Source organism: Meleagris gallopavo, chromosome 10 (genome assembly GCF_000146605.3).
Source record: "Meleagris gallopavo isolate NT-WF06-2002-E0010 breed Aviagen turkey brand Nicholas breeding stock chromosome 10, Turkey_5.1, whole genome shotgun sequence".
NCBI lineage: Eukaryota > Metazoa > Chordata > Aves > Galliformes > Phasianidae > Meleagris > Meleagris gallopavo.
Window position 1 is genome coordinate 7575354 of NC_015020.2, and position 20632 is coordinate 7595985.

Here is a 20632-nt window from a genome sequence, read left to right on the forward strand (position 1 = left end):
ACTCCTGGGCACTGTGCGACGGAGCGCCGTGCCGCTGCCCGCCGGCTGAGGGGCGTCCGCCTGGCGGCGCGTGTAGGGACGAATAAAGGCGATCTGAGAGCAGGTGCGCTGTAGTCAAAACGCGTTCGCTTGCTCTGTGAGTCGTTCGCGTTCTCCGTTGCGTTGTGGTGTGGAAGCGCTGAACGCCGCCCCCCGGCATTGGCTCTGCGCGGTGCTGAAATGCCCAGAAATACAAGGAAGAAGTACTGGAATTCCCAGCCAAGCTCTGTGAGGGCACGTTGTGTGCTGCTGGCCCGTTTGGGAGGGGATGAAGACAAAGGAGTAATGCTTGTTTGGAGTTTGACAACTCATTTGTATTTCACAATGTCAGGCCTTGCTGTAATTGTCATGTGAGTGCAGATACAATTAAATTTCTTCTAAGAAGAGTAACTTAGAGACTATCCCAAAATCACTTCCTAGTTTGCAAGCATTCTCACAAAGTAGTGTGTACTTACGTGCCTGTTTACGTTCCTTAGAAAACAAGGCGCTTGTAATGCCGTGGGGCAGTTAATGCAGTTGGTTTGTGCTTAGAACACGAGTAAGAGCAGAACAAGAGTGAAAGCTTTCTCTGGGAAGCATAGGAGTAGATAAGTTACGTTCCAAAGAGCTCATCTAAAGAGCATCTTGTGTGTTGGAAGCAGAGAAAAGGTGTGTCACCGGAGTGGCAAGAAGGCTGGTTGGATTTTTTTTTGTTTTTCTTGATATTGGTTTATTTAGGAGATGGTTATGGGGACTTAGAGTGGGGACAGATGTTGGAATGGGCTGCTATGAAAAGATCGGGCAAGAAAAACAGGTACTTTGTCAGCAGAGGACACTGAAATTTTAATACTTTAATACTCCTTTATCATCACTTATACCTCAGGTTAATACTATGCTTTGGTTGTTCCTCAGAATTAGTGCTAGAGCTGATCAGATTGTGACGCTGTGTTACCATATGTGCTGGCAGAAAGCAGTGGGATGACCAAAGATGCAGCTGAGCTCTAATCTTGAGTTTCCCTGATGTTTGATTTTTATTTATTGTTACGTTCACATTGATTGTTAGAAAAACTGACTGACTTCACAATGTCATGTGTAAAACTATATATAGCTGTGATGTCATGATGGTGTTACAGCACTGTTGATTATTTTGACAGCATAATGCAGGGAAGTCTGGGCTCATCAGTCTAAAAAAGCTTTCTATTAAGTGAAGAACCTTCTTCAATAGATTTACCATTCTTTTCTGTCTGCATGTCTGATAGGAATGTTGCTCTGACACCAAATGTGCGGTGTTTTCATAATCTTGCTGATTTATGAGCTTACTGGTACATTTCAAACTGTCTTTTGAGGATCAGCATCCAAACTACATGTTTGCCTTTTCTTAGCAGGATGCCAGAGGTGCCATTATTCATTCCACATGAAATGGGGGGGTGCTGGTCATCCTTTATCCAATTTATGTGGGGAATATAAGCGAAGAGAAAGAACTTAAGTTTTAGAACTTATGGAAATAATTGAAGGTAATCTTGAAGGCCTATAGGGTGACCTCCTATTTAGAGCAGACTTCGATGGATCCAGCAGCAGAGAAGGCAGGGGAGTGGATGTTCCTTGCTTCAAAGGGAGTATTAGCCTGAACTGTGCAGGTGGTTTCCTGATGTGAGGTTCAGTACAGGTTTGGCTCAGCTTCACTCGGTTGTTTGCTAAGGAAGCCATGTAAGTTGTTTCAGGCAACTGCCAATGCAATAAAGCAAAGTAAAAGCTTTAGATGAGGCTAGGATTGAAGATGTTAATGCTAAACTCCTGGTTAAATTTGTGTTCCTTTTTTTTTCCAGTCTACGAGGATGGAATTGAATTTTTTTCTGGGGCCAAAAATCCTGACCCGATTGCCAATAGGGAAATAAAAATGGTGCTAAAATGTGAGGAAAGAGCATTTCGCTAAAGATGCTGGCTCTAGGTTTGTCTGTTGTCCGTCCATCTGTTTGCTTTCCTGCAGAAAGCCAGGTCTTAATTTTTTCCCTTGACTTCACAGCCAGGAGTGGGTGCGCAGTCTCTGGGTGTGTCTGCCCAGAGCCCATCCAAATTGCAGGTGACTGGAGTGACTGCAGTGAGAGTCAAACCCAGCTGCTGTAAGAAGGCCATTTGTGTCTGGCACAGCCAGGTCTCTGGTGCTCCAGAATAAATTGTGCTGCTATCGTCAAATGTGTTCCCAAGCAGACGTTTTGGCAAAATCCTCATTGGAAAAAAGTTGGCATGTGGTCATAAGAAAAATGAAGAAGAAAACTCTTTCTTTATGCCTATTTTTTTTTATTTAATTCCTTGATGTTCAGTAGCCTTGGTTTATCAGTTTCACTGGAGTATTTGTATCTTTTCCTCATCTCTAGGGAGTAATTAGGGTATTGTCACTTCTTACGGCGGACGCTTTGCTCTGTGTGTTTGTTTTTCTGATTGCTTTCATTCTACTTAGCTCATTTCTGGGGATACGGCTTCCTGCTGGGGGCTCATCACTGATACCAGCTTCTTGTTTTTGTATGCTCTTGTAATCCATTTAAGTCATTTTACAGCTTTGCTCCTACCAGAAGGTGTGGTTGTGCTGGTTCCACACGTCAGCAGTAGCGCCCCTGTGCCTCCCAGGCGAGCGGGCAGGCGCTGAGTTGGTGCCTGGCCCTTTTGTGGTGCCAGGGGGTGGCAGGAGAGCTCCTCGCAGCCTGAGCTGCTCCCAGGCACAAGCTGGTGGCAGAGCTGCCCCAGTGGCAGAGCTGCCCCAGTGGCGGAAGGGAATGGTGCTGAGGAGGGGCTGAGAGCAGGCAGGTGAGTGAATGGGGGGCTCCAGCAGTCAGCGGCTGAGTTGGGCTGTCTTGGATTTGCAGAGTTAGATTGTTCATGAAGCATGCAGACAGAAATAGGTGTCCTTTTAGAGGGATAATAGAGAGCTTTGGTTAGACCTTCATTTACAGCTTCAAAAAAGGGGGCTGAGGTGTGAACTCACTGTGCTTTTTAGTGTGCTTCATTTTTTGTATGTGTTTCTAACAAATCTGGTTTTAAGTTTATATGTAAGATGTCTAGATAGTACATAGTAGCTGGCGAATTCTATGCTTTTTGAACTTCTCTGAAAGGCAAATAGTGAGGTGCAGTTTCACATACAGTGCTTCTACTGCAGTGGGATTGGTTTCTTGGTAGACTGGTTTCTCTGGACCTTATCTATTCATAGAGAAGAAATGTAAAGGTGCGGTGTTAGTCTTACTTGAGGCCTTATAACTGACATCCTGAATAAACAAAACTTCGAAGTTGATTTTTATTTTTGTAATGCTGCAGTGTTCTGTCCTCTAAAACTATGGAGGAAATCTGAGTAGTCAACAGTTGTTAAGCAAACATAAAAAGATATTGATCATCTCTGAAATTCTCTTTCCTTTCAGGCTGCCATCATGACGGCTGAAGAAACAGTGAATGTTAAAGAAGCTGAAATAATTAAACTGATACTAGATTTTCTGAACTCAAGGAAGCTTCATATCAGTATGCTGGCACTTGAGAAAGAAAGCGGGGTCATTAATGGCCTGTTTTCAGATGACATGCTGTTCTTAAGGTAGGCCTTTCTCCTGTGCTTCAGTACCACGTGTATGAAAGGATACTGCTGGTCTATGTTTGCACGGGCAGCTCCATGACACTAAACGGGAGTTCTTGTCTTGTTCTTCTGCTTCTCATCCCAGTTGTGTGGTCCAGCCCTGTTCTGTGTTCTATCTCTGAAGTTAAAAAATTCCTTCAATGAACTACTTAATGTAAATGACTAAGCATCCACATAGGCTCTAGAGTTAGGTTTGTTTGTTTGTTTTCTTGTTTATTCACATGTTCATTCATTTGGACTTAGTTATTTTCCTGACGTGCTAATGAATTGAAAGTGGGAAGGAGTCTTAACACGTGTCAGTGTCAGCAAGGGCTAAGTTGGGTGAAGCACCTGTGCAGGAGATGGGAGAGCAAGATCTTCTAGCAGCAGTGATCTGTTGTTATCTGCTTATTATGTCACGTGAAAATGAGCATGTCTTGATTGGTTCCAGATACAAATAAAATATTCTTACAGTCTACTAGTACTATGATCTGGAATAAAGTACGTGTGCTCATTAAGGCATGGAAGTTTGTGTCATTTACCATTAGTTGTACTGTCCTCTGAATTATTAAAAGCAGTTACTGTAGATGCACTGTAATTCTTCAGCATTGCAGTCTCCTATGACATGAAATATCATTGAGGTGTTTAATAACTTTGTGAAAACATGAGGAAATAATTTATCTGGTTATTCTTAGTATCTAAATACATAAATTACTGAACAGATTTTCTCACGTAGCTTCTCTTTCAGTGAGATTACAGTTACTGGGATAAAATGAAAGAAGAACTAAAGAGATTGAAATTCTTAGTAATACTTGTTTGTTTCATTCTTAGTTAATTCAGACTATGCAACTAACGAGGAATGCGGCCTTTCCTTCTAGAACTGGACTTTAAGGGAGTATGGTGTGCATTGGGAGTTGAAGTAATCCTCTTGTGCAACATAGCACACTATCCACGTAGCATAGTTATTTCCAAGCTGTTGCTTTTATATTCTTAATATACGTGCTCTGCACCCCTTTGCATAACAATAGATCCAACAGTATTTATACAGTTATTATTTATACAGTTATACAGTTAAAATTAACATATTTTTAAGTCCGCTTCAATTCAGCAGTGTCTTCCTTAAATAAATGTATTTAATTAAAATTTCTTGCTTGAAGAGTACCCAATAAGAATTACAAGTAAAGCAGGAAACGCAGGACCATTTCATCTTCATTGATATGTCTTTAAAAGCATCACTATTTGAACCTGCATGAATTACTTTTTTTTTTTCACACAATACTGAGATTTATGTTTTACTGTATCGGTCATTTTAACATATGTGCAAAGCATTAATTTTTCCAAACAGATTGATCACCTGTTTTATGTTTAAATATCCAGCTGTCATTTAAGTGTATAGCTTTCTAAGCTGGTTGCTTAGAAAGATGTGCTTGTCTGGTGAAATGAAAGCAGTGTCGTTGTTTTTCTCTTATTAGACAGTTGATTCTTGATGGTCAGTGGGACGAGGTTCTTCAATTTATTCAGCCTCTCGAATGTATGGAAAAATTCGACAAGAAAAGGTAGAATAGAATATATCTCTGTCTCTTTGTATGAGTTACATTGTTTTTGGGAGTGGTTGTGAATAATACAAGAAATTAAATATTTTTTATGGAAACAGTAGGTTTCAGTTTTTAACTCTGTGTGTGTGTGTGTGTGTGTGTGTGTGTGTGTGTGTGTGCGCGTGTGTGTGTCCATCCTGTATGCAGTTCCTAATTGCATGTGGGTGTGTTATTTAAACTTGGAGTTAAAAAGCCATGTGCACAGAAGGTGTATTGGGCTTTCATTTGCTTTACATCTTTGGAATGCAGTGCTGCATGTTGAACTGTTCTTTTACATTTGGATGTGTTTTTATTTAAGAAACAAGTGTGCTTGCTTTACTTTTTTTTTTTATCCCCTTATGACCCTTCAAATATTTTCAATGTGTTATTTTTGAAAGCAGTGACTGAAGAAGAACATGTCCTACTAAAATTTTGTGGTTACAACTCTGTTAAACTTTGATCAGAGTTTCTTAACGCAGTCATTTCTATCCCTAAATCAAAAAATAGCTGTGAAATTACGTTGCTTGTTTCTAAAAGAATACTGAGCTACTGGATCAAGATGGGTAATGTTTCACTACTTGCCTGCAGATTTCGTTACATAATTATGAAGCAGAAGTTCTTGGAGGCCTTATGTGTAAACAATGCAATGTCAGCAGAAGATGAGCCTCAGCATGTAAGATCTGTCTTTGTTTGGGGAATTTTGTATTGGCAAGAAACTTATTCACGTGGTCTAATTAAAAGAAAAACAAATGCTCCCAGACTGAATACCCAAATTCTATCTATTACCAAATGGTTTCATAAATAATGGACAAACTAATTGGTGTCCTTTGGAAGTGAATGTGATTCTCAGGTCTCAAATACAATTTTATATGCAAGGGTTGCTTGAAACGTGGCAGTATGGATCAGTGACCATATGTCATCTTTTGGTCTTGAAATTTACTTTAGGCCATTATGCTAAAGAACAGTGCTCTTTTTCAGGAGGGCTCTGAAGCAGGGAAATTTATTGTCAGAGTCAGGTCCAAATGAGAGATGAAATTGATCTTAACCTTCTTTTCTGTTGCTTTTAAAGAGAAAAGATGCTGTTGTTTCTTTGATGGCAACAGATGCAGTCACAAAGGACTGATTGAATTAAATAAGCAAACAGAAGGAGCTGTGAACTTAGATTTTCAGTATGGAGCCATGAATGGTAAATCCAAGTGACAGAAAAGGCGTGCCGACTGTGGACTTAATCAGAGTTTCTCATTTGTGTTAGTAATACAGGAGTAGTAATTTTCTAACACAAAGGTTATCATATGGAAAAAAATGATGGATTCCAGTAGTTCTCGGAAAACTGATTTTGTTTTGAGAACTGAATTAACTTGAATTCTCTGTCTCACTACATATACTACAGAGTCGTCTTTTGACAATGTAGAGAAAGCTTGAAGTAAGTGCTGTAAAGGGATCACACGCTTCTCCTGTAATCAGTCTGTGATTAGATAATGGAGGAGAAGATAGTCAAATCCATTTCTTATTTTTGTGCTGAATGTTACCAGATGTGTAAACATTTGTGGGTAAAAGGCTTGTACATTGAGAATGTGCTAGGGAGCGAAGGTAGGATTTTACTGATTGTTTTTTTTTTTAATTTTTTAAACTGAAGATACTGAGTTAGGTGTATTTAATGTGTTTTTCTGACTTTTAGTTTCAATAAGCTTTCTACTAAAAGCCATATGTTCATATAGAGATGTTATCTGTGGAGGTTAACTTTTTTAAGTTCTTTTAATGTTTTCCTGATTGGAAAACAGAAAACATTAATATAAAAGACAAATTAAATTTGCTAATAACTAGAAACTAGAGAAATATGCCACTTTTTATAATTTATGCTGATAGCTTTCCATAGACTTAGGGGGAAAAATATACGTATATGGAGTTGGCCCTGAGAATGGAAGTAACCTTCTGTTCTGCAATAGAGTTGAAGCTGTTTAGCTGCAGATGTGAAATTTTAAGCCTGCAAAATCTGTGGTGATGTGAAAGTTCCATAGATCTGTAGAAAATAAGAGTAAGAATGGGGCAGAAGGTGGAGATTTCAGGAAGTATAAACATCCAGGAATTTGACTTTGTAAATGCATTTGCATCCACAATTTTGGACTTAAAATATTGTATGCTATTTTGCTTAAATAGAAACAGTAATATTAATAAAGGAATGGTAGTGGAAAAATCCTGCCACTGCACATTCTTCTTCTGCTAACTATAGAAGCACACGTACTATGAGCTACTCTGTTCATTTGAATATTTCTGTAGCTGGAATTCACAATGCGAGAGGCTGTGCAGTGCCTACATGCGTTAGAAGAATATTGCCCCTCTAAGGAAGACTACAGCAAACTCTGCTTGCTGCTCACGTTGCCTCGCTTGACCAACCATGCAGAATTCAAAGACTGGAATCCCAGCACAGCTCGGGTGCACTGCTTTGAAGAAGCTTGTGTCATGGTGGCAGAGTTCATTCCCGCTGATAGGAAACTGAGCGAGGCTGGTTTCAAAGCAAGTAACAATCGTTTATTTCAGCTTGTAATGAAGGGATTGCTTTATGAATGTTGTGTGGAATTCTGTCAGAGTAAAGCAACAGGAGAAGAAATTACAGAAAGTGAAGTATTGCTGGGCATCGATCTCTTATGTGGTAATGGGTGTGATGATTTGGACCTTAGCTTATTATCGTGGCTACAGAACCTGCCAGCTACTGTTTTTTCTTGTGCTTTTGAACAAAAGATGCTTAATATTCATGTTGATAAACTCCTCAAGCCTACAAAAGCTGCGTATGCTGACCTTTTGACACCTCTTATTAGCAAACTCTCTCCATACCCCTCATCCCCAATGAGGCGGCCTCAGTCAGCTGATGCTTACATGACCCGCTCCTTAAACCCTGCCTTAGACGGGCTGTCCTGCGGGTTAACCAATCATGAGAAGCGCATCACAGACCTCGGGACCAAAACTTCCCCCATGTCGCACTCCTTTGCTAATTTCCATTATCCTGGAGTACAGAACCTCAGCCGAAGCCTTATGCTGGAGAATACTGAGTGTCACAGCATTTTTGAGGAGTCACCTGAGCGGTAAGTGCAACTGCAGTTTTTTACTTAGGTTAAAATTACACTCGTCATATTTCTGGACGTAAGTATAATGTTGAAACTTACCTTGGTTGTTCAATGGCTAGTTAAGTAAAACTCGGTAGACAAGGGTTTTTATTCCTCGTGCATTTATGATTATAATCAGATTTTCACATTTGGTTGTGAGCCTTTTGGGTTCAGGCAGGATTTTCTTGGAGTTTAGGTGTACAGAAAATGGAAGTTATAGCATAAATACAAATTTATGTTCTGATTATGTAGTAGAGGTTGTGTTCAATATTTTGAATTTTTTCCTCACTGATAAATGATAGGCTGTTTGTCAGATAGATGTAACTCCATCTTTGTTATTCCATTCTCAGTGTATGTAAACTTGGGTCATGGTACTGCAAATAACTAAATATAGTCGATGTTTATCTTGAAAAGAGTTATTGCCATTTCTGAATGATCTGGTTTAATGTTTGGTTTTACCATCCTCTTAATAGCTGGAGTTTGAGATTGCTTAACTCCTATAGCTTTTACTCTAGAATGTTACTTCCCTCTTCTTACCAGGGGACTTTCTACTCATATCTTTTCTCAATTACTCTTCTTTTTCATGTTGCTGTGAGAAGTGATACTCCTGTGGAGCCACAGCATCCCATTGGCAGCGAGGCATTGTCCCAGAGTTTAGTTCCAGAAAATGAGCCAGTCACTGGAGCGCAGAGTCAGGGTTCGGCCAAACAAGAGAAAAATGAGGTACTGCCTGTTCATTGAAAAATAATGAAGCCTTTGGAGCTGTGTTCTGATATGTTCATAATTTGCTTTTTGTGTTGAGAACTTCATGCATGACAGTAAAGTTTTCAGTCTTGGTGGCTTTTTTTAAGAGGTGTTAACAAATTAAATTACAATATTCCATCTTAGATAAGACACTTGTTTTTTTTTTTCATTGTAAAATGTTCTGCTGTCAGTTAAGTCTGTAGTGCACCCAGGGAATACGTTTTCACATTAGTGTTGCTGAACTCTTGCATGTAACTTAAATTTTGCAGAGCTCTAAGTCAGCAATGTTAGATTAAACAATGCTTAAGAATCCTTTTAGTGTTTTAGCCAGGAATCTAGAGGGTAGCTTGCAGTGTTGGTGTTAGTGTCAAGTTTCAGGGGCAATCGTGTGTAGTTAGTCTAGAGCACAGAGTAATGAATATCAAATAAATCCCTACTGAATGTATCTTTGCTGTCCAGAATCTAGTAGCATAACCTTTTGTTTTTAAAAAACAAACAAAAAAACAGCTTGAAAGCTTTGGACCTTGACTTTTTTTCCTGTCCTATAATGTCAGTATGGGGAAGGTGAAATAGCAGTTCAGTAGGAAGGGATGAAGTTTCCATTCTTTTTGCTTTCCACAATTCTAAATATCTGCCTCTTAGTTCAATAACAATGTATTCTTACCTGAATATTTGTACTAAGTGTTTGAGTGAAGAAATAACATCAAGTACTTTGTTTGGTTTGTAGACTCCAGTTTGATTTTCTTAAATAAACTTTTGACATCTCTATGGCACTGAAAACCAGTCCAGTCTTAACAGGGCTAGTTTAGTGTAGACTCTGGGTGATTGAGTGGGGCAATGGGGCTGTGAGGGGATTAACAGAATCCTCTAAATGTGAGGATTTGGCTCCACTCAAGGACTTTGCTGAGTAACCTCTTTGCTGCAGTGACGTTATTTATACAGGCTGGGAATAAGGAAAGGGAGAGGGGAAAGAGCTTAGCTAGGCACATGGCAGAGCAGTCCTCAAAAGTCAGAAAACCATGGCAGAGTTTATGGGGGAGAACAAAGGCAGGAGATGTTACTCTGTAGGTAAAAATGTTGGCTGGGCTATTATACACAAGTGAATAACAAAGTAATATCCAAGCCAGTTTCTTCATGTTTGGTTTTGTGTGTGTTATTGCTGTGTGTTTATCTGTGTGAATAAGAAATTCTTTCAAGTCTCCTTAGTTCTTATTTGTGTTGTTCTGGGAAAGATTGATTTTTAAAAGCCAGGTTTTATACTATAGAGCGTCTATACAACATGTTTAGGTTTTGGATTCTGTATCATTGGAATTTGATCCAATTGCAGCAAATAAGTATTAGTTATGAAAAAAGTGTGGTCTGGAGTATGTCTGTTGTTTATAAGGATGCTAACTAGCAATTTGGAAATGGGCCATATATTTGAAATAGGTGGAACGCTTCTTAAGCTTTCAAAGATAATTTCCAAGTTCTCATCTTGAGGAAACCTAACAAGTATGAGGAACTTTTTTGCCTATTGCTACTACTACTTTTTTCTTCCAGTTGGTAAAAATATTGTTTCACTTTTCAGAAAATGCACGTCATTATTGATAATACTTAGGTCTTGGACTGAAGTGCTTTTGGCTTTGTGTGTTTCACTGTTCTTTTTGAATTTGTTCTCAGCTGGTTTTGATGGTGACATTCAGAGCAACAGAGGGAGGGAGTGCAGAAGGCAGGAAGTCCTTGGGAGCTAGTGGCAGGCAGTGAGTGCAGAAGACAGGGAGTAGTGGGGGAAACTGAAGAGAGTACATAAATGTGCAGAGACAAGGAAAAGGAAGCTGAAGTATTTGTTTAGCCTAGAGGTGCTACATCCTATTTTTTATTGTTGATCGCTGGGAGATAGAAATCTGTTCTGCAGACTGATTGCAGAGAGGAATCCACACAGCAGAAAATACTGAAATGATATTGAAAATATGAATTGGAATTTGGAATGTAGCTTGTTTAGTGTATTTTTTTTTTCTTTTCACCTTTTGATGACCTGTTTATTTTGATGTTAATTAGTACTTTGGAGGTTTTATGGACAAGAGCAGTTTTGTCCTGAAATAAGCACATAGGCAGTACTCCAACACTACCAACACAGTATGACAGTGATTTCCTTCTTTAGTAAGGAAATTGTATTTTGTTCTAGAAAAAATGAAAGTACTGCTGATCTTCTGATGCCTGTAATGAACTAGTGAACCAGTGAGTGAGTATAGCTTAAGTACTGCAAATAACTATTCTTATTTTCTAAGCTTCGTGATTCAACAGAGCAGTTTCAAGAATACTACAGACAAAGGCTACGTTACCAGCAGCACTTAGAACAAAAAGAGCAACAGCGTCAATTATATCAGCAGATGTTGCTGGAAGGTGGTGTAAATCAAGAAGATGGAGCTGACCAGCAACAGAATCTTACTGAGCAGTTTCTTAACAGGTTTGGGATGTGTGTTACTCTTGTCCATTTCTTTCTAGCCATTCACATAAGTCTGCAAGTTTGCATGTTAACCTAGCTTTGTTTTCTGTTTTTTGTTGTGTTTTTTTTTTTTAATTAGGTCTATCCAGAAGCTAGGAGAATTAAATATAGGTATGGACAGTCTTGGAAATGATGTACAAACACTTAGCCAGCAATGCAATGGGAGCAAAGGGAATGCATCTACCAGTCTAGCAAGTAACATTACATCAGATGCTCCTCAGAGGATGCCAACTGATGGCCAAAGTGTTAACACAAGCACTCCTCGAAAGCGTGGATCAGCTAATCAGATACCCTTTCCTGAAGAGTCACCTGTGCAGGGAAATCAAATGTAAGTTATTTGATACCCGCTTAAGACTGGAAATTCCCTTCTCTTAGCACTGTGGGAATAGCAGTTTGTATTTACTTCTCAATACCAAACAGATTTGTTGTTTGAGTTGGGGATATATGGTTCATGACCTATTGTCTAGATACTTTTATACGAATTTTAAAATAAATTCTTGACATAGGTGAAATGGTGGTTATTTGTGATGGCTTCTATTTTATGTTTAATTTTTATTTCACACCTCTTATTCCATATTATTTGTGTAATTCCTATTTATTTTGTAGTTCTACTAAGCTTCTGAAATACAAAATAAATGGGGTGGCTACTGGATTTCCTCTGTAAAATGAATGCCAACGTAAAAGCAGAAACTATTTTACCACGTATGTTTTGTGTGTATTATAACATGAAAGAAAATATTTTATTTCTTGAATTTTTGACTTGTTCAATTCCTGGAGCTGCCCAAAAGATGACAACCTCTTGTAAAAATAATAGTTTAATGTGATGTAAGTTCTCAGTATGACTGCAGCTTTAGTCCAGAGATGCTTACAAACAAATCTCCCTCCTCTTCTTTTTTTTTCTGTTGTGCATTTCAACTCTCAATCAAATCAAAACAGTGTGTCAGAACATGCTGTCACTCAACCACAGTTGGAAGACTCCTCAGGGAATCTAAATAGGACAAGAGGTGATGAGGTGAGTTTTCTTACTGTCTTGTACAGTGTGTGATTTTGCAAGATTCAGTGCTTGATCCTGAGTATGTGACATTCTCTCATTGTTAATAGAAGGTTAGACTGAATGTAATACTTAGTGTCACAGAACTATTGAGGGTGGATGGGACTTCTGAAAAACGAGTCCACAATGGCTGCTCAGGGAAAGTTCAATGGCAGTAGATTGTTCAGGGCCAGTTCCAGTAGGGTTTTATGTATTGAAAAGGATTAAGACTCTGTGCCTTAGTAGGCAGCCTGTTTCCATGCTTGACCACTCTGTGTGTTCTGTTTAAAACAACAGAAACAGGTAAATGTAATTTGCTGTATTTCTGTTTGTGCCCATTGCTTCTTGTCCTGTGCTGGGTACCATTGCTCTGTCTTCTTTACTTCGCCTGTCAGGTTTTTATACTCATTGATTAAATCCACTGACCCCAGCCTCCTTCAAGCTCTTCTCTCCTGGAACAGTCCCAACCCCCTCAGTCTCTCTTTGCACAAGGAAAGCTCCGCTCCCTTGGTCATCTTAGTGGAGCCAAGCACTGGTCATGGTACTCTAGATGTCAAATGTTAAAATATGGCACAAGTAGTTCTGAGCAGCAGCTCAGTTGGTAGCTTTGCTCCCCTTACGAGTTTCAACTGGATTAGATGTGTATTTGTAGAAATTAATTGTAATACCAGACTTTGGAGTTGGGCTTTTAAGGAAGATAGTTTTTGGTGTCCTGGGGGGAGGATGAGAAATGTAATCTAATGTCAGCTTAGGAGTGAATTGTAGTAACGAATTTTCTGAAGAGTGTCATTCACTGACCAGGAATAAACATTGTTTTTCCAAACTCTGAATTTAGTCTGGTGCTACTGCTTTTTAATACATTTTTCAGAGTAACTTATAACCATTATTTCAACAATCAAGCCCACTTTCCAACATCTGGTTTGCTTTAAGAACCTAATTTGACTGTCATCATTCTATGTAGGATGACAAATCAAAAAAGCAGTTCATTTGCATTAATACTCTAGAAGACACACAAGCTGTCAGAGCTGTTGCCTTTCATCCCAGCGGGAGTTTATATGCTGTTGGCTCCAACTCTAAAACCTTGCGAGTGTGTGCCTACCCAGAGGTAATTGACCCAAGGTAAGAAAGATTGTAACTTTATTTTCCTGTGTGATAGTATTTCTTTCTTCAGTAGCTACTGATACCTTTATGCTTCATTCCTTTATTTCGCTGTTGTAAATAGTGCAGTTTTTCATTACAATCTTGAACTGCCAAACCAAAACAGTCTGCTGAAGTATTTATGCGTTTGTGGACTAGTTTTTGCTCTTCCATTACATGCTAGATACATTGCTGTGCAACAACTTTTCCTTATAAAAGTGTTATTTTACTTTAGTGGGTGGGCTTCTATGTCTGCTTTTAATACCCTGGGGTTTTCTCCTAGAAGTAAATATTGCCATCTCAATCATCTTCTTGCCCCTGCTCCAATAACATGATTTTCTTGGAGCAGAGGGGAAGCCCAGGTATCTAAAACCTGACAGTTTCAGAAGGAGCTACAAGGACACATGGTTTAGGATTCATGTTCAGGCTTTTACAGTGTTCAGTAGGTAATCTGAGTATTTCCACCCATTCTCTCTCCTTAAACATAGTGCAGTAAATCAGTAAGTAGTCTTTGTAGTTAATTGGTCTAAAAGTCTTTGAAGTTTAATTCTAAAATACTTATTGACAATATATCAGCTAAGTCTACACAGTTCTGTTTCATAGTCAGTGCAGACTGACTTGCTGGGCTTGAAGCCCAAATATTCTCTCCTTGGTTGGTAAACAGCACCAGTGTTTCTAGTAGGACAGGCAATTTACTATGAACTAATTAGTCTCTGCTCACACAACTTACTGTTCTAACTACTGGGAAAGATTAGATTGACTCTGCAGCATTGGTCTCTTGTGAGAAGTGCATGCATCTGTTCCAACAAGAGACATAATGTGTATGGATATCAAAGGAATGCAGAGACTTTGTTCATTTGAACATGTACTTGTTCATCTTAACTGGTCTTTTGCTTTGCTCAGTCTGCCAAAAAACAGTCTGACTTCAGACAGATGGTTGGTTTTTCCAAAAAGCTATTTCTGTGAATGCAAACTAATGGTCCTGCTTTTGTTTTGTTTGATTTTTTTTTCCTCTGTTCCATTATTATCAGGTGTCTACAGTATGTTTTTCAAATTTCTCAGTTGAGATTAAATTTGCTGAGTTTCTGTTGTTGATGTTACTGCAGCGAATGTTGATGTTGGATACAGCAGTAGTGTATTTTAAGCACTGGACTATTTCCTGCTAGGGGAGCAGAGAAATAACGTAGGGAAATCCTCAATTGAAAGAGTGGGAATTTAAGTCCACTTTAATTGGACTGTTCTTACTTCTGCTGTATGTAAAGCTGATCTAGTTTCTTTGCTTTGAATGTATGATGTATATATAGGTGCTAGAAAGGCTGGTTTGTTTTTTTTTTTCTTACTACTTTTCATTTAATGGACAAAGAAGATTCTTAAAGTAACTTTCTTTTGATTCTTTCTCAAGCAGGATTAATGTGTAGGAAACTATTTCAATTATTTACAGAGCACTTAATTTTCCTTACAATTAACACTTCTTTTTTGCTATTTTTCAGTGCTTATAATACTCCTAAGCAACCAGTAGTTCGCTTCAAAAGGAATAAGCATCATAAAGGATCTATCTACTGTGTGGCCTGGAGTCCCTGTGGACAGTTGCTGGCTACTGGTTCTAATGATAAATATGTGAAAGTACTGCCTTTTAATGCTGAAACATGCAATGCAACAGGTAGTGTGTGTGTGTGTGTGTGTGTGTGCACGTGTGTGTAAATAAGTAATTTTAGATGATTCATCCACTACTTAAGACCATTTAAATTATTTAGGTTATGTTCTTAAGTTTTGCTGTAATGTTTCTAATAAGTGAATGAATGTAGTCCCTTCTCTTATCTATTCTCACTGTGTTCTTCGTTAAGAAAATGGACACTGAGAGTGTTGTATAGGGAGTATCTTTGAGTTTTGTTTTAGTTTGGGTTGTTCTTTGTTTTGTTTGTTTGCTTTCATTTTGTCCTTGATCTGGATATTCTGTGACGTTGTGCTGCCATCTGAAACTTGTTTTCAGATACTGGTAAATAGCTGAATGTTCTTACCAGCTCCAGTCTGTGAGAATTGCCAGTTTATTTCCAGTTTGAGTTACCCTTTTCCTCGCCTAGTTCTTCTGTTGTCATCTGTTTCTCTGTAGAAATCTGGTATTTCTTTTGCACAGATACTACTTTGTTTGCCTTGCCCTAACAACCAATATTCTGAATATGGCTGTGTTTTATTTTGAACTCGGGCTGACTTGTCTAGTGTAGGTTTTAGTTATCCTTTCCTCCTGGCAGAGAAAACCTTTTTGTATTTGTGTTACTTCACCACAATTCACAAAAACAGTTGTACTATGTAAACCTCGCCTGGAGATGATCTCCTTTTTTTTTTTGCTATACTTTAAGAATGGTAGGAATCTCAAGCAACACTCAGTGAAAATAGCATTATTGAAGGTTTTACTTGAGCTCAAATGGAATGTTCTGTTGAAAGTATACATTTATAATAGATCGTATGCTGCCATTGCCTGAAGTAACCTGTGTTGTCACTGTAACTGCTCTAAAGATTGCAGCACTGACTGCTAAACCAAATATGCCTCGTCTTCTTGCTTTTAATTATTGCTTTTGTTATGTCAGGTCCAGATTTGGAATTCAGTATGCATGATGGGACAATCAGAGATCTTGCTTTTATGGAAGGACCAGAAAGTGGTGGTGCTATCTTAATAAGTGCTGGAGCAGGAGATTGTAATATATATACAACAGACTGTCAGAGAGGGCAAGGTCTGCATGCTTTAAGTGGTCACACAGGTAAGCTGTTAATTCCATCTTCCATCTTAAAAGTCTGTATTAGATTCATGTAACAATTGCTTTTGAAATGTCATCTTTGTGTTTTCCTGTGAGCAAGAATTCAATTATCCCTAGACTGCTCTGGTGATAGTGGGGAAGAATAGCTGTTTTTGTGTTTTGGACTTTTTGATTGACTTTTTTTTTTGTTGGTTTCTTTGTGGGTGATTGGTTGTTTGTTTTTTTTCTTTAAATATCCTGTTAACTTAGTAGCAGAAGTGCATACTTCATTCCAGAAAAGGAGCAATGCTGAGTATTCCTTTATACTATTATTTCAGAACCAGCAGACTTTCTTCAGGATCACTTAATATCTGAATGCAAAAATATCATCAGAAATGTAACATTTCATTGTTTGACTAATTATGTTGAATCCTTTTTTTCCGCAGGTCATATTTTAGCACTTTATACGTGGAGTGGTTGGATGATCGCATCTGGATCCCAAGACAAGACTGTAAGATTCTGGGATCTGAGAGTACCAAGTTGTGTTCGTGTCGTGGGAACAACGTTTCATGGAACAGGTAAGATTTGCTTCTCTGCCTTTGCTCTTTCTTGCATTAAAACAGAGGCTTTAATAGAAGGCATGAGGGTGTCATTTATGTTTCTTTCCTTAAAAATAAACAAATATTTGAAACATTGGTGCTACTTTGCCTTGTGAAATTCAAACATGCCCTGAAGTACTTGAGAGTAACACAAGACGCATGAGCTGTTTCAAGGGGAAAAAAAAAAAAATTAAGCTAGCATTCTATATTTCTATGTAGAACCATACAGTATCTTGAGGGGAACACACCTACAAGATCAAGCTCAAATCCTGGCTCCACATGGGACTACCCGAAACACAAACCCTATGTTTGAGAGCATTGTCCCAGACACTCTTTGAACTCCAGCACCTTGGGGCTGTGACCACTGCCCTGGGCAGCCTGTTTGACACCCACCACTTGCTGATGCAAAACTGTTCTTTGACCCCCACCTGACTCTCATCTGATGCAGCTCCACACTGTTCCCTTCATCCCTGTTGCTGTCATGGAGAGCAGAGAATAGCACTGCCCTTCTACTCCCTGTGAGGAGTTGCAGTTGCCGTGAGGCCTCCCCTTAGCCTTTGCTCTGGGCTGAACAAACCCTGAACCTACCTTAGCTGCTTCTCATGTGTCTTGTCCTCCAGACCTGGATTCCCCACATTTGTAGCCCTCCTTTGGATGCTCTCTAATAGCTGTGTGTCCGTATGTCGTGGTGCCAAATCCTGCATACAGGTGGCCACCAGCAATGGGTGATGCAATGGAAATGTGTTTGTAGTAATGATAGTAACTGTATACCCAGGAGAAGTCCTTTGCAACTGCAAAAGAGAGAGAGAAACCAGGGATTTCCCAAAGATGCGAATGCAATAATGCCTGGACAGACAGACATTCTGTCAGTGATCCTGGCTATCATGATCCTGGCTGACTACAAGTGATAACATTCCCATTTTGTCACTTGTTTAAATACAATGGTTTGTGTTTTTTCTCCTGTAGGAAGTGCTGTAGCCTCAGTAGCTGTTGATCCTAGCGGTCGTCTCCTGGCTACAGGACAAGAGGACTCCAGCTGCATGTTGTATGATATTCGAGGAGGGCGAATGGTCCAAAGCTATCATCCTCATGCAAGTGATGTTCGTTCTGTGCGCTTCTCTCCAGGCGCTCACTACTTGCTCACGGGATCTTATGATATGAAAATAAAGGTGACAGACTTGCAAGGTAACATACTACAAAAGATGCTAGGTTAATTTTCAGTTCGTTTTTCTTACAGAGATTGAATCTAAGATAATGTTTTGGTTTGAAAGAAAAGAACAGAATTTCAGGTGTTTGAAATGTCATCACGTTGGTAAGGGGTAAGGAGCTGATAACGGTAAAAACTATTGAATCCTATTGCCTGAAGAGTTGGCCTTTACTTTTGCACAGCATTTAAAAAATTTCCCCTTTAAAAAGAAAAACATAAGTATTGTCATAATTACTGTGAAGAGTTTAGATGTATTTCATACATTTTCCTAGCACTTTTCCCTAGACTGTTCAGTTGCATTGTGGTGTGTGTTTGCGTTTCTCTGTCTGTGTTGAGAGGTCCAGTATGCTTCATAAGGTGAAATGCACCTGTAAGTTTTATTAAATCATAAAGAGCTAGAATATAAATTCATGTAATAACTGATGATGTCTGTTCCTCTACTGTAGGAGACCTCACAAAGCAGCTTCCTCTTATGGTGGTAGGAGAGCACAAGGACAAAGTTATTCAATGCAGATGGCATACACAAGATCTTTCCTTCTTGTCGTCGTCAGCAGACAGAACTGTAACCCTTTGGACCTACAACGGCTAGAGTGCAACTAAAGGCAACCTATGCAGCTAAAGCACAGAGACCTGAGACTACAGAACTGTAAAAACCAAGTAATAATAATTAGGCATTCAGAGAGCAGCAGTTGAGTAGGAGAGTGTGTTGAAAAGAGACACTTGTCACAGATTTTTCTGGTTTCTAGGAGGTCTTGGTGTTTTTAGTATATTCTTTTGCAGTGCTTTCAGTCTTCCATGTGAACTCATGCTGCTGTGACCTATTGTAGTCTTGTTGCCAAAGTTTGAGAAGAACTTTCATTGTCCATGTGCACTCTAAGTAACATGAATGATGTGTTTACAGTTTGGTATTAATTGCATTCCTTGGTTTTTGCCTCAATGAAAATTTTATAGAGGAACTTAAGTTGATCAACAACTTCCAGTCAGTATCGAAGTATTTCCATGTACACATGAGATATTCCACTGTTTTTTTCAGATTTATTATATTCATCACTTCTTATCAAGAGGTCAGACTTTTTAACATCGTTTCGACTTTTTTAGTAACGAACTCTGAACTTCAAAGATGATTAGGTGGTAACCACATATTGATTATGCTCTTTTCTTTCTCTTCATCTAGAGGGGGAAATGTTGCTCTTGTTACTACATAACATTGTTTTCAACAAGCTGACATGTTGGAGGGGGGAAAACAGTAACATAGTGATTTTTTTTTTTTTTCCTGTAGAAACATAAAATATTTTGCTTTCTGAATGCAACAGAATACCTCTGTGTATAATGTACTGTAGAAGAGAGTGGATTGGCAGCAGTTGTCACAGTGAACTTAATGGATATCAGTTCTAAAAGTAAAAGGGATACCATTAACACTATAATAGAAACCAGCATGGCTTAAAATGCTATGTCTGCATGATAATTTAAGAATTAAGTAATTTAAATTCCCAGTTCAGAAGCTTATCTGAATTTTATTTCTTGCACTGTTTATGTATGGGGAACTAGTTTTATTTCTACAGAACTTTAGATTTGAATGTTTATGTATTGTTATATTTTTTCATATTGTACAGTTCCTTTTACTTTTTAAATTTGAATCTTAAGCATTAGGTTATTTATTTGAACTGCAGCTAAGTTTTGGATTCTCTTGATTACTAAATTATACGTGCACTGTAGCAAAGCATTTTTAACTATCGTATAAAAGTGGAAAGGTAAATATAGAAGTGTATCTGTGCTATAATCTCAATAAAGACCTCCAACACCTGCAGCTACCTTATCTGCTTGAGATTCTTACGTAATTCCTCAGTGCTACTCAAACCATTTGGCAAGAGCTGGTGCACGCTTAGAATTTGGTCTTTGTACTGTTTCTGAGAACCTGATTGTAGTGGGCTAACTAATAACAGACTGGAGGTGTGAATTTGTTCTGACACAGACGGAGGAGCTGATGCTGCTTTGGAGGAGTGCGTGCAGCTACTAGCTTCTTCACTCCTAAAGTAGCTGTGTGAGAATTAATACAGCTTGTGCTGTTAGAGAGTGCCCAATTTATACATCACTTCGTGTCCTGGATGTTCTGGGAGTCTGAATTGTCCGTGTGTGAGAGCACCTGCCTTGTGCTTGTATGCAAAGCACCTGGGAGGTCTGAGCTGGGAGCGGGAGGGGTATCTTATTTATGAAAGACTGAAACAGTAGGCTGAGCGTGGGGAAGGGAAATGGTAACCTAGAGTAACAGCAGGGTAAGAATTGCTGCGTCATCTCGCAGCGGTGTACGGTTCCCGCGCACTCGATGTTTAGCTTCCGCACGTGCCGGGGCAGAGCTGCCGGCTGCCTGCCGCCTTGCTGCAGCTCCGCCTCGGTTTCGCTCTGCGGCTGGCTC

General features: G+C 39.1%; 1 protein-coding gene across 1 annotated transcript; it reads left to right on the top strand.

The window, feature by feature from the left end:
* The first annotated feature begins 3412 nt into the window (after window positions 1-3412).
* Window positions 3413-20026, top strand: WDR47 (WD repeat domain 47). Its single transcript, XM_003208639.4, has 14 exons — window positions 3413-3592; window positions 5083-5166; window positions 5773-5857; window positions 7462-8264; window positions 8885-9008; window positions 11297-11475; window positions 11594-11842; window positions 12451-12526; window positions 13506-13663; window positions 15172-15341; window positions 16267-16437; window positions 16860-16991; window positions 17979-18197; window positions 18666-20026. The coding sequence occupies exons 1-14, from the start codon at window positions 3435-3437 to the stop codon at window positions 18806-18808; spliced, it is 2751 nt and encodes a 916-aa protein (XP_003208687.1). The 5' UTR covers window positions 3413-3434; the 3' UTR covers window positions 18809-20026.
* Window positions 20027-20632: the final 606 nt, after the last annotated feature.

Coding starts and splice junctions, on each gene's coding strand:
- WDR47 (XM_003208639.4), top strand. CDS start 3,435: ATGACGGCTGAAGAAACAGTGAATGTTAAAGAAGCTGAAATAATTAAA. Junction 8,265..8,884: donor TTTGAGGAGTCACCTGAGCG/GTAAGTGCAACT, acceptor TGCTGTGAGAAG/TGATACTCCTGTGGAGCCAC. Junction 18,198..18,665: donor AAAGGTGACAGACTTGCAAG/GTAACATACTAC, acceptor CCTCTACTGTAG/GAGACCTCACAAAGCAGCTT.